Raw genomic sequence first — 14338 nt, 5'->3', positions numbered from 1 at the left:
TTCCGGTAGGGGTTTTTCCTATAAAAGTTGAAAAATTAATTACAAAATTTAAATGGAAATGAAAATTAATTATAATACACAAGGAAATATTTAAGAATAACAACAAATCTGGAGGTTTCATATTCCCGTTTTAAGACTTGCTCTAAGCCTGGGTAATTGAAATTGTAGCATTGAAACAGGAATAGATAAATCAATGGAACAGAAATGAGAGTCCAGAGATAAACCTACAGATATGTAGTCACTTGACTTACAAGAAAGGTTACCCTACAATTAAGTGAGGGAGAGGAGAGTCTTTTCCATAGTTGATGTGAGGTCACTTGTAGACTTGTAAGGAAAAAAATTAAGCTTGATCTCCATGCCATACACAAAAATTATTTCAAGATGGATTATAAACTTAAAACTATCAACATCCTAAAAGAAAACATAAGAGGATATCTTTGTGACCTTTGAGAAGGCAAAACTTTTTACAAACAGAACTGATAATAAAAGAAAAAGATGGATAAATTTGACTTCATTAAAATTACTTTTGTTCATTCAAAATTCCCTTAAAAGAGTAAAAAATGCAAGCCACAAACTTTGAAAAGGTATTTTTTGGGGGGGGGAAAAAAAAGATATTTGCAATACGTGCATCCAATCAAGGACTCCAATCCAGAAGTATATGTATATGTATTAGACAACTCACTTTAAGAATGGACAAGAAGTGTGCCTGGGTGGCTCAGTTCGTTAAGCCGCTGCTTTAGGCTCTGGCCATGATCCCAGGGTCCTGGGATAGGGCTCTACATTGGGCTACCTGCTCAGCGGGGAGTCCGCTTCTCCCTCTCCCTCTGTCTGCTGTTCCCCTTGCTTGTGCACGCTCTCTCTCTCTCTCACAGTCTCTGTCAAATAAATAAATAAAATCTTAAAAAAAAATAGACAAGAGACTTGAGCAGACACTTTCTAAAGGAGGGTATCAGAATGTCTACTAAACACATGAAAAAATAATGTTCAGCCAGAGAGGGTCTCATCTCAACCAAATGCTGTTCTCACCAAAGAAATCAAAATAGCACAATAGTAGATCATGACACACCCACCAAGATGGCTGAAATTAAATTAAATGTAATTAAAATGGCTGACAACATACCAAGTGTTAATGACAATGTAGAGGATTTTAACTCTCTTACATTGCAGGAGAGAATATAGATTGGTACAAGATTTCTGAAAGAGCGTTTAGCTGTAGTGACTAAAGCTGACTATGTGTCTGCCGTATGGCAGAGAGGGTATACTGTGAAGGTGAGAAAAGCGTGCTTGTGTCCACATGTATTTATTTATGATAGCCAAAGCCTGGAAACTTCCGTTACCTACATAACGATGGGAAGGAATGAACTACTGATACATAACAACATGGATGAACCTCCCAGACATAATATTGACTTTAAGAAATCATAAGAGTACATATTGTATTGTTCCATTTATATGAAGTTACAAAACAGGGTAATCTACTCTATGCCACAAGTCAGAGTTTGGGGGCTACTGAATATGGAAGGCTTGAGAGAACCTTCTGGAACGGTGTGAAAAATCATCAAGCTGTACCCTTAACAGTTGTACCCTTCAATATATGAGAGCTGTATGTACTTCAATAATATATTTCCTCTTCCTTATCTTTTGTTCTGTGACAGTCTTTGAATTTTTTTCCTATTCTTTTATGACATTCCTGTCTCCAGTAGCTTCTTTTCTCTCGTTTTATACAAAACTCTCTCCACAGTTCCATTATTTTCTTTTGCTATAATCTGTCTTGGGCATTTTACCTGTGACCTCACCTGTCTGCTTTCTGTAGGGGACCCTTACCCCATATGTATTTTGTTCCAATCTGCCTCCTTCCATGGCGTCATAGTGTAAGGACCTATTTAGCCAGAGCAGCCCCACCTAGGTTGAACAGCCATTTTGTTGTTTAGGCAGTAAAACTTAAACTGACCCTGCCCCTCCTCCCCCGGGGAACTTACTTAAAACTTAAAAACAAGTCCGGGAAACCAGTCCCAGGTAACAAAGCCCAAATACAAGGGTGGGTCAGATCAGGTAGAGATAACAGAGCCCAGATGCAGGGATGAGTCGGGTCAGGTGGAGACATCCAATCAGTGGGGCACGCATACTGTCTCCCTAGCTACCAAGGAGTGTGGGCCCCGCCCTTTGGGCGCCAATTCTGACAAAGGTGATAGGCTCGTTCAAATAGCTACTATAGGGTAAATTGTAATTTAATTGGCCACCTGTGTGTGACCTAGCATGACTGTGCAGCTTTCTCTGTGTGTTACAATCTCATTGGCCACCTGTGTGTGGTCAGGCCCAACCACATGGCCTTTCCTCTATAAAAGTTAGTCTGTAAGGCAGGGAGGGGTCGCCCTCTCTGTAAGAGGCGGCCCTGACCGGTCTGTTTGACGATCCGTTTGATTCTCAACGCTTGGTGCGAAATAAAGCTTTGCTTGACCTCCGCTTTGTATCAGTCTTGCTCCCTTAATCACGGACCCATTATTGGGGGATCCAACAATAGAACTGACAGGAACATCTAACTATTATCTAGCTTACCACCATATGCTTCAGTGCCCTCAGTGGCATCCCCTGGGGTGATTGTCCAGTCTATGCTTCAGAATTAGGGTGATCTGACTTCTGTAGACCATCATCCCCTTCATTGTGTATGCTCTTTTCTGGATAGATAGTTAACCATTTGATCGTGTTAGTGCTCCAACTGCCTGTTGGATTTCTCAATCTAGATCTCCCTCAGAACCTCCGACTCACCTAATCCAAAAATGAAACAATAGTACACCTACTCACGCAGTGATTCCTGTATCTTACTAAGACCTGCAGATTAGGTTCCTTGCTTCCCACACAGGCAATATGACCCTTAGTGCTACTAATAAAGGGCACCTGTTATAAAACTTCCTGACATTTTCTGTTTGCATATGTGGGTTGGGGGAGGGGACCATTTATCCTGATGCAGATTATGCATTTATTCCTATTCATTTTTCATCTCGTATTGGACTTCTCCACTCAGACTCGCCTAATCTACACATATAATCATCATCCACCTGCCCATACTGCCCCTTCTCCTGACTTCCTTATCCTCTGGGTATCTGTAATGGATGATTCCTCTTTGCATCTGGTGTAAGAGCTCTTGTGTCTGGCACTTTCTTTCCAAGTTCAAGTTTATAGTTCCCTAGCTCAGCTCTTCATTATCTGCCCTAAGTTGTCCTTCCACCTCCAGCATCCACCCCAGACAGAGATTTCAGGGGCTTCTGTAGGTTTACCTTATGCAAAAACAGAAGCCCTCCCCTGAGTCCAGGCCTTTGGCTGACCTCTGTTTCCCCCCAAACCCTCAGTTCCCCCAGAGTCAGCCCAGATTCTCATGCCTTTTCCTTGACACATCTGCTTTTAGCCAGGTGGTTCTATCTAAATGTTTTTCCTCATGCTCCCCTAGTTGAACCTACACCCATCTTCACCTCCTCTTCAGATGCCTACATCTGAAAACAGGAACCTGTTTGTGCCCCTGTAGTGTCCCTCTTAGACCTAGAACAAAATCCAACAAATGTGTGTTAAATTGGATAAATATGTGAATTACTTGCCCCTTTCGTTAATAGGCAGAATGGAGATAGAAGCAGTTGAAAATTACCATGGATATATAGGCGTTCCTAGAAATACTCATCATTTCTGAAGCTAAGAGTTTTCCAAAACAGCAAACATATTTGTGAGAATATTATTCAAAGTAATCTTGTGGATCTTACTTAATGTAATCAAATATATTTAAATAAAAGTCAAAGAATCTAATTTGGAGGTTCAGTGCTAAGGTTTAGTTTGTTGAAGGTCAAGAAAATTCCTAGCTTGTCCTTTGAAAGAAGTCATGCCAGAGAAGAAAAATGATTGACCTAGAGAGGAGGTATGCCTCTCACTTGGATTCACAATAGTACACATAAGTGAGGAAAACTTCATATAGTCATGGCAACCTGGCTTCTGGGGGAAAGATTGAGATCACTGGTTAAGGAAAATTAGCCGGGACATCTATTTTGAAGTGATCTGAAGTAATCTAAATTTTCTCTATTACACAAAAGCCTTTGGGAAGGGCATAAAAATATAACAAATTGAATCCAGGTTTTTCATAGGTATTGTAATTTCTATTACCAAAAAATATTTTTCCAAATGTTGATATTCCTAGAACTGTCAGCAGGAGGTATTTTATTGGAAAATGTTACTATTCTCATGCAAACATCAGCATTTGGAATGACTGATCAGTACAGTTAGGGGTCTTTAGTCTGCTTTTATTGTGCCCTTTTCAGACAACAAATGGGTAAGGAAAGAAGTCTTCTAAACTTACCGGAAATGTGACGTTTTGGAATTACCCATGATTACTATCTTAATTCCTTCCCTCCCTCCCCTGTCACTATGGTTAGGGTAGGTCAGGGGCAAGGATCCCCTTTAGGGACAAGGTCAGAGCAGAGGACAGGGTCAGCTTGACCATAAGAGCTGAAAGAGAGAGAGAAAAACTACTTTTTGTTGGTAGAGGAACGGCGGTGGGAAGGTCTCCAGAGGTTTCCTCCAGCGGAGGGGAAACTGGACTTCCAGGTGCTCTCTTTCCCTTTGTTTTAAGATTCTACCGGTCAGTAAGGACCGTCTGCATCATTTACCCAATTCTTATTTCAACAACAAGATTTGCATTTGTAAAAGGCATGAGAGGAGTATATAATATGTTTAAATATATAATATGCCATACATTAATTAAATATTGACTGAGGTCTCAAAGTGTTACTTTCCATGAAGATTTAAATAGTAGAATTCATCTTGGTCTTCAGAGAGAGTCCTGTGGATTGTACAGATTCATAGTAGTGATGATACAGTGCAGTAATCCATGCAGTGAAAAAGGTATACAAATTAAGACCCATTAACTAAATGCAGTGAGGGTTCCTGGCAGTGAGGGATACATGTGTTCAGAAACTCAGAGCAGCCTTGGGGCCTGATGGCAAGGACCAGCAGATGGGGCAGTGGTGATCAATGAAGCAAAGACAGGTCTGGGCTTTGCCACTGTTCGCTGCTGGTGCTGCCCATGAGTACCTCTTGCAGCTATAAAATGAGAATTGAATGCTACCCTCTTCACAAAGCTGCTCTGATGGCTTAAGGGAGTCACATGAAAGGTACTTAACACAGTGCCTTGGCTGTAATCATTTCTTAATAAATGCTAGCGGTTGCCTGCTAGAGTTTGAGATGGAGCTTAAAGGATGGGCAGGATTGTAGCAAGAGATAGCAGTAGACGGTAAGGTGTTTTAGGCTGAGCAGCCACCGTGTGTGTGCGTGTGTGTGCGTGTGTGTGCGTGTGTGTGTGTGTGTGTGTGTAGCTCACCAGATAAGGGATAGGGGATAGCCATATGGTGTTAGTGACCAGTAAGGCTTTGAGGGCTGTTCTATAAGGAAATGCTGTCCAATAGAAATACAGTGTGATGGGGCACCTGTGTGGCTCAGTGGGTTAAGCACCCACCTTCAGCTCAGGTTGTGATCTTGGAGTCCTGGGATCGAGCCCTGATTCAGGCTCCCTCCTCAGTGAGGAGTCTGCTTCTCCCAATCCCTCTGCCTCTTTCCCTGCTCATGCTTTCTCTCTATCTCCAATAAATAAATAAAATCTTTAAAAAAGAAATATAATGTGAACAGACATATCATTTTAAATTTTCTAGTGGCTATATTCTTAAATGTTTTTTTTAATAGGTAAAGTTAAATGTTTATTTATTTGCTTGTTTGTTTATTTATTTGACATAGAGCACAAGCAGGGGGAGCAGGAAAGGGAGAAGCAGGCTCCCTGCTAAGCAGGAAGCCCACTGTGGGGCTCTATCCTAGGACCCAGGGATCATGACCTGAGCCGAAGACAGGTGCTTAACTGATTGAGGCACCCAGCCACCAAAAATTAATTTTAATAATATATTTTCTTTAATCCAGTATATCAGTTTCAACATGTGCAATGTAAAAATTTTTTAATAATGGGTTTTACATTTTTTCACTAAGACTTCAAAACCTGGTGTGTATTTTCTACTTAACAACACATCTGCATTCGGACTCCCCACATTGTGGGCAATCAGTAGCTATGCAGGGCTAGTGGCTGCTGTGTTGGACAACCCAGTCCTACGGAGTGTTACTTCAATAATAGCAGCACCATTTTCTTTGCGCTCTTTCTCTCTATCCTCCCCCCAGAGAGATAGATGGCAGTGCCTTTCTCTGATATATTTAATTTAGGGAAATGGAAAAGAGAGGGAGAAAACATGCTCCAGGTCACCATCTTTCACAGTTGGCCTAATCCTGAGATAGTCGGGAATAAGAGCTCTTTGGTTAAAGAATTTGGGGAGATACTTGGACATAAATTAACCCTTCCAGATTAGATTCACATAGAGGCTCTGGAAATCTTGCAACCACAACAACAACAACAACAACAATAACAACAACAACAAGAAACCTTGTTTCACTTTGTGTAACTCCACATTTCCCAGTTCCTTAGGATTATAGAGCAATGTTTCCTTTTAACACATACTAGCTTAGGTAACATTGTTTGGCAGCCTGTTTTCTTCAATCTGCTTTTGCCTTGAGGGTTTCAGTTTTTAAATATTTCATAAGACTTTAGAGCTTCCGATGAGTATTAGATGTGTGCAGTCACACCTTACAGATGCTTAATCAGTATTTGTTCATCAGTGAATAGTTGTGATCAAAACACGCCCCCATAAATTTAGCTTTTTTTCTTCCATAGAGTAATGAAATTAAAACTCTAGATAATTTAAAGTTGTCAAGGTGAGAAACCCTTTAGTATTCTCTGGAGAAAATCTGGTTTGCTAGGCAACCGATGTAAGTTTGAAATGAATTTGCATTTCTCTTAAGAACATGACCATGTTAAAGTTCAATAACCAAGTGAGGACAGACACCCTTCGCTGAGGAAATGCCTCTGTGCGCACTCCATGAGACCAACACAATAAGGCTGGGACAGCTTCCCAGACCCTTATAGCTGCTTCACCCCTACTGATGGAAAGCCTCCATCTGTCAGCTGTTCTTTTTAATGATCAGTTATATTTTACTTATATAAAGAAGATCTTTATGTGACTGGTGTTTGACGTTTCTGTATGGAGTATTTTATAACATATGCCATATATATTCACCGTTAGCTCAGTTTTATATCTATACTTAAGACTTGTTTGGGTTTTCTGAATTCTTGTCTTTTTGTAAGTCAGAACCCCTTTGGAAGTTGGCTAATTGTATTTTGCCTGGCAGGTTTTTTTCCCCTCAGGGACTCAGAACACTTTGTCTTAAGCACTTAGGGATGCTACTGCAGCAACATGGGTGAAAATTGAATATTGGTGGCAACATTGAATGCTCTCTATTTTGTCCATGTTGTGACAGCACTAGATACCTGAAACTATGGTCTGGTGTTATAAGCATGGTAACTAAGAGTCACAGCAAACCCCCTTCTCCCGATGGCCAGATGTGTTTATCAGCCTCCCTAGTGCATTATTTTGCTAAATCAGAATTGGAAGTGTATGCCAGGATGCTAAAACTCAGTCAACAGTATTAATGCAGATACCTGCATCAGGCTCCGTATTGTGTGATAAACGATGGTGCATGAGCAATGGGAAAATTAAGACCAGAACCCCTGAGCTATACACATTGAACCATCATTGAATTTGGGGAGTGGTTAGTCTGGGTGTCCACCAGGAAGTTGTTTAAAGATTTTTCAAACAGAGGAGTACACAGGCATATGTGCATCAAGAGGGAATGTACCTATGACATTGACCTTTCCTGTTTCATCAAATGAAACAAATGAAAGATTTGGATTATGCAGATTTTCAAAATGGGCATCTATAAATATGGATTTCTTCTCAGGGGTTCATACATCCTCTTTGGGAATTGTTGAAATACATGTTTATTCTGAGGATAGTGTTTACTAATTACTTTAACTATTCTGGATCATCTAAGGCAGTGTTTTTCAAACTGTGGGTCATGACCTCCCTCAGAGATTGTGAAATGGGAAGCTGGGCACATACAGCCTTGTCTTTTTTTTTTTTTTTTTAAGATTTATTTATTTATTTGAGAGAGAGAGAGAGAGAGTGTGTGTGTGTGTGTGTGTGTGTGTGTGTGTGCATATGCAAGTGGGTGGAGGCACAGAGGGAGAGAATCTCAAGCAGACTACCCACTGAGCACAGAGCCCATAGTGGGGCTCCATCCCACAACCCATGACCAGGGCCAAAACCAGGAGTCAGAAACATAATTGACTGGGCCACCCAGGTGCCCCCAGCCTTGTTTTCAATAAAAGTGAATGGGATAGAAAACATCAGAACGTAAGAGCTAAGTACTGTTTTATAAAATGTTTGTTTTGGGGGCTTGTGGGTGACTCAGTCGATTAAGGATCTGACTCTCAGTTTTGGCCCAGGTCATGATCTCAGGGTCCTGGGATCAAGCCTGTATTGGGCTTCATGCTTAGCTTGGAGGCTGCTTGAGATTTTTCTCTCCCTCTCCTTCTGCCCATCCCACTTATGCTCTCTCTCTCTCTTTCTTTCTCTCTCTCTCATAAATAAAATCTTTAAAAAAATGTTTCTGTTTTGAATGTATGTGTATGGTATCAGTCGTGATGTGAAATGTATTTTTTACTGTGGACCGAAGTCAAAAGAGTTTGAAAGCCATTAATTGCTAGATCTCTGGTTCTTCACCTGTGCTGCACAGTGGAATCACCCAGTGAGCTTTGAAAAATAGGGCTGCAGGGGTACAACCCCTGGGGATTCTACTGTTGTTGATTTGGGGAGTGAGCTAAGCATGGGGCATGCTTAAAACTTCTTAGATATATTGTGGCAGGGTCCAGGGAAGGAGCAGAGTGGGCTTAGGACACAGAGAATGCCTGCCCCAAATGAAAGATTGGTGCAGTCTAGTGGGGTAAGAAATGAAAGCTTCACAGTAGTTCAGCTTGAGAAATGTGGAGGGAGAATGGAAAAGAGACTGGGATCATTAGAACTGTGTAAGCATTCCACCTGCCATTCTACTCTGTGAGCACATGGCCCAGAGTCAGCATGATAGAGGACCCCAGCCTGCTCTGACCCTAGGTGGTCTGTTTATGGGTGCCTCCCTCTCATGCAAGCCTCTCCACACACCAAATTGCATTTAAGGGTGATTCTTTTTCTTTTTTCTTTTTAATTTAATTTTTTTAAAAGATTTTATTTATTTATTTGACAGACAGAGATCACAAGTAGGCAGAGAGGCAGGCAGAGCGAGAAAGGGAAGCGGGCTCCCTGCCAAGCAGAAAGCCTGATGCGGGGCTTGATCCCAGGACCCTGGGATCATGACCCAAGCTGAAGGCAGAGGCTTAACCCACTGAGGCACCCAGGCGCCCTAATTTAATTTTTTATAATTTAATTTTTTAAAACTTTGATTCCACTATAGTTAACGTACAGTGTTATAGTAGTTTTAGGTGTCCAGTATAGTGACTCAACAATTCTGTATATTACTAACCTACCTTGTTGAGGGTTTTTATCATGAATGGATGTTGTCCTTTGTCAAATGTTTTTTCTGCATCTTTTGAAAAGATCAAATGACTTTTATCCTTTCTCTGGTTGATGTATCACATTGATTGATTTCTGAATATTGAACCATCTTTGCATCTGGGACTAAATCCCACTTGATTTGTGGTGAATGATTTCTTCTTCTTCTTTTTTAAGATTTTATATATTTGACAGAGATCACAAGTAGGCAGAGGCAGGCAGAGAGAGAGGAAGGGAAGTAGGCTCCCCACTGAGCAGAGAGCCTGATGTGGGGCTTGATCCCAGGACCCTGAGATCATGACCTGAGCCAAAGGCAGAGGCTTAACCCACTGAGCCACCCAGGCGCCCCTGTGGTGAATGATTTCTTAACTTAGTGTTGGATTTGGTTTGTTAATATTTTGTAAGAATTTTTGCATCCACGTTCATCAGGAGTATTGGCCTGTAGTTCTCTTTTTTAGTGGAGTCTTTATCTGGTTTTGGTTTCAGGGTAATGTTGGCCTCTTATAGAACGAATTTGGGAGTTTTCCTTCCTTTTCTCCTTTTTGGAATAGTTTGAGAAGAATCAGTATCAGTTCTTCGTTGTGTGTTTGGTAGCATTCCCCTGTGAAGCCGTCTGGTCCTGAACTTTGATTAGTTGGGAGTTTCTTGATGACTGACTCACTATCATTGCTGGGAATCATTCTGTTCACATTTTCTATCTCTTCCTGATTCACTTTTGGGAGGCTGTGTGTTTCTAGGAATTTATCGACTTCTTCCAGGTTGTCCAATGTGTGGGCATATAATTTTTTCATAAAATTCTCTTACAATCCTTTGCGTTTCTGTGCTGTTGGTTGTTCTTTCTCCTTTTTCATTTCTAATTGTATTTATTTAAGTATTTCCTCTCTCTCTTTCTCCCCCTTCCCTCCTTCCCTCTCTCTCTCCCTTTTTATGAATGTAGCTAAAAGTTTATCAATTTTGTTGATCTTTTCAAAGAACCAGCTTCTGGTTTCATTGACCTGTTTTATTTTTATACTTTGTTTCATGTATCTTCTTCTCTAATTTTTATTATGTCCTTCCTCCTGCTGCTTTTGGGTTTTGTTTGTTCTTCTCTTTCAAGCTCTTTTAGGTGTGAGGTTGACTTGTTTATCTGAGATTTTTCTTGCTTCTTAGGGTAAGCCTGTATTAATACGAACTTCCCACTTAGAACAGCTTTTGCTGTATCTCAAAGATTTTGGACTATTTTGTTTTCATTTTCATTTGTCTCCATGTATTTTTAAATTTCTTCTTTGATTTTTTTGGTTGCCCCATTCATTGTTTAGTACCATATTATTTAACCTCCAGATTTTTTCTTTTGATTTCTAGTTTCAGATCATTAAGATCAGAAAAGATGCATGGTATGACTGATCTTTTTGAATTTGTTGAGACTTATTTTGTGGCGTAATATGTGATCTGTTCTGGAGAACGTTCCTTGTTCACTTGAAAAGAATGTGTATTCTGCTGTTTTAGGATTGAATGTTCTGAAAACATTTGTTAAATCCATCTGGTCCAATGTGTCATTCAAAGCCACTTTGTTTTGTTGATTTTCTGTTTGGATGATCTGTCCATTGATGTAACTGGGGCATTAAAGTCCCCTACTGTGACTGCATTACTATTAATTACTTCATTTATGTTTGCTATTAAGTTTTATGTATTTATGCACCCATGCTGGGTGCATAAATATTTACAGTTGTTATATCTCATTGTTCCTTTTATGATTATACGTTTTCCTTCTTTGTCTCTTGTTACAGTCTTTGTTTTAAATTTTAAGGAAAATTCTTAGTTTATTCTCTTATGATAGTCCTTCCCTCACAGAAGAGGAAACTCTGCTATATTCATGTTACAAGGAATGACTGAGTTTTAGCCAAACAACATCATCTAATACATTAAATTAATCTCATTACTTCTAATTGTATTGGTCTCCATTCTTGTTGTTATATGGCTTCCTTTGCTTGGTGTGACCGTGTGGCTTACCCTGAATACAGTGGTTCAGTAAATTAACTCCCAACACCTTGCATATCTGTTAGCAGAAATTAGAAGACATTGTGAAGTGATGTGAATGGGCCCTAAAGCTTACTTTGACTATTTATCAGTAATCTTATCTATGTATGTGTGACATAGGAGTCAGAGGAAAACCTGTATTAAAAAGGAAAGTGGGGCGGGGCGCCTGGGTGGCACAGTTGGTTGAGTGTCTGACTCTTGTTTCTGCTTAGGTCATGATCTCAGGGTCCTGGGATGGAACCTCTGGTCAGGCTCTGCACTCAGCAGGGAATCTGCTTGAGGATTCTCTCCTCTCTGCCCCTCCCCCTACTTGCACTCTCACTAGCACACTCTCTCTAAAATAAATGAATACATCTTTTTCTTTTTTGTTTTTAAGATTTTATTTATTTGACACAGAGAGAGCACAGGAAGGGGAGCAGCAGGCAGAGGGAGAAGGAGAAGCAGGCTCCCTGCTGAGCAGAGAGCCCAACATGGGGCCCGAGACGCAGCTGGGATTCAAGATCAAATGCGTTGCCCCCAGGTCTGAGAACTGAATCTTCTTGAGAGTGAGGAGAGGGTCGGGTAGGCTGTTCCAGGCCAGAGGCCAAACTGGAATCCAGAGAATGAAGGGACACAAGTGACGTGATGTGCTGGAGAGGGAGTCAGTCCAGTTATACAGCCTGATGGAGGAGCTGAAACCATGAAATATTACCAAAGAGTAGCAAAAATAAAATGAGAGAATCTTCTTACACTGATGTACGGAGTTTGACAGGACATCTTGAGCATGGAATACACAAGGTGTAGGATGACACACAATGAACATTTATTTAGAAAAGAAACACGTGTGTGTATGTGTGTGGGTAGGGGAGAGAGAAGGAGTGAGAGACTGAATCTATAACAGTGTTCACCTCTGCCAAGGATGTGGGCTCCAGGTGTTAGTGGTTGTGGTCAAAAGAATTTGAGCTTTGATCTAATAGTTGTGTTTTATTTCTGTTTGTTTAGGAGTGATTTGACTGCATTTGTGTGCTTAGGTAATTTTGGAAAGGTTAGGGCTTTGATACAAAAAAATGAAATAGGGGGATAAGTCAGAATTTCATATTCAGATTGGTCCTATCTCCAAAGTTCTAGACTGGAAGATTGCAAAATTCTTTAAATTTGTAAATGCTGATATGATGCAAGGGGATAATAGAAAACAAATTGACACTTAATTGATAGAAAGACAGCCTGGTTACTAATTAGCTCCTTTTTTTTTTTTTTTAAGTGAAAGACTTTTTTGGGAGTTTTAGAAATCTGAGCACTAGCATAGGGATTTAGAGGACATTCTGGTAAAGAACACCTGTCTTTAGTTACCTGGTCCAGAGGTGGAAATGATGGCCAGACAAGGAAGGGAAGGCCATTGACTGCACTCCCAGCCATCACTGGATCCTTCCAGAGCCCAGTGAGACAAGTCCTCTTTGTGGTTGCACATGATATTTTTAAAATGCTTCCAAAACCCTAAATGGTTAATTCTGTGTGTTGTAGATGGAGGCAAGAGATCCGGACTGCTGAACTTCCACTGGAAAAGATAAAATGTGCAAGCCCTTCGGGACACTGGAGAGGCTGGGGCTGAACTGAAGAGGGAGACAGGACATGCCGGCGTGAAGGGTATGTAACATCGAAATGATAAAACCCAGTGTGTGGCAACCTGGAGATGTTTCTCGTTTCCAGTTTGTTCTGTGCCGTCGGAGAGACTGTGCGCTCTAGCTTGGTTATGTTGACGCAGGTGTGACTTCTCTGACGGGCAGCTGCATCCCTGTTTCCAGGTATCTGAGGGAATCAGTGTATGATGGATTGGCCACAGGGTCAAACCAACGCCAAGGCGGTTGAGGAGAACATAAACCATAGCTCCCATTTATGGAGCATGGACTACGTGCCAGGTGAGGCTCTAAGCACTTTAATGGATTGATTCATCGAATTCCCACACCACCACCATGAAGGAGGCTCAGCTGCTATCCCCATCATAGAAATGCGGCCATCAGGGAGCACAAAGAAGTCGGTTCCTCACCAAGGAAGGTTGCGATGGTGGGACTCCATCCCAACATAAAAGCCTTACTCTGTCTGCTCTCTCCCTCTCTAGTAATTTCTTCCCATCCCCACCTCTCTCTCTCTCTCTTTTTTTTTTTTTTTTCCGTAGCATCATAGGTCTCCATAAAACAGGGAAATAGCATCAAAGGGATGTCAGTAGACACTACTGGCCGATTTGATTTTCCAAAATTGGCCACAACAATATTGCTTAGAACCTTGCCATGTTCCCTCAGGCAGGGAAGTGCATTTTCCCTCTCCTGGAGTCTGGGTAGAACTCAGTGACAGAGAAGTGGCAGGAGGGACACAGAGTGGTCTCAGAGCCAGATCATCGAAGATGACATGGCTTCTCCCTGGCTCTCTCTCATTCTTTAGGCACACTTGTCTTTGAGACCAGCTACCATTGGCCCAGTCCCCTTATAAAGGCCATGTTTCAGGGTTCCAGCTGCCAGTCCCATATAAGGCCACACAGACACGTGAGCAAGACTTTGGGTGGTTCCAGCTGCCAGCCTTGGATCTGCCCCCACTGATGCCAGGCAGAGAGGAGACAAGCTGTCTCTGATGAACTGTTCATGTTCGTCCCTGTCCCCACAGCAGACTCGTGAACAACACCAACATCCAACACTGTCTTCGTTTCAAGGTCTCTCAATTATACCCACTGCAACACCATATAAGGTAGAGGGCATTGCACTCATTTATGAGTAAGGAAATAGGAGCCCATTGAGATGATGTGACTCACCCAGGGCCACACAATGAGCTGGGATTTGAGC

General features: G+C 41.4%; 1 protein-coding gene across 7 annotated transcripts in view; it reads left to right on the top strand.

Annotated features, from left to right (window-relative positions):
• The window catches only part of RIN2 (Ras and Rab interactor 2), a 243456-nt gene that overhangs the window by 43846 nt on the left and 185272 nt on the right, over window positions 1-14338 (top strand). For 4 of the 7 annotated variants that reach the window (XM_047744492.1, XM_047744499.1, XM_047744496.1 and 1 more), the window contains exon 2: window positions 13029-13151. Coding sequence is in view for 3 of the 7 variants with exons in the window: in XM_047744491.1 (XP_047600447.1) it covers window positions 13401-13423 (23 nt within the window). In the remaining 4 variants the exon portion in view is untranslated. Of the gene's footprint in view, window positions 1-13028; window positions 13152-13309; window positions 13424-14338 lie in introns of all 7 variants that reach the window. The other 3 variants (XM_047744491.1, XM_047744490.1, XM_047744497.1) reach the window with 1 other exon arrangement.

This window comes from Lutra lutra, chromosome 9, assembly GCF_902655055.1.
Source record: "Lutra lutra chromosome 9, mLutLut1.2, whole genome shotgun sequence".
Lineage (NCBI taxonomy): Eukaryota > Metazoa > Chordata > Mammalia > Carnivora > Mustelidae > Lutra > Lutra lutra.
This window is presented reverse-complemented; position numbering and strand designations above follow the sequence as displayed.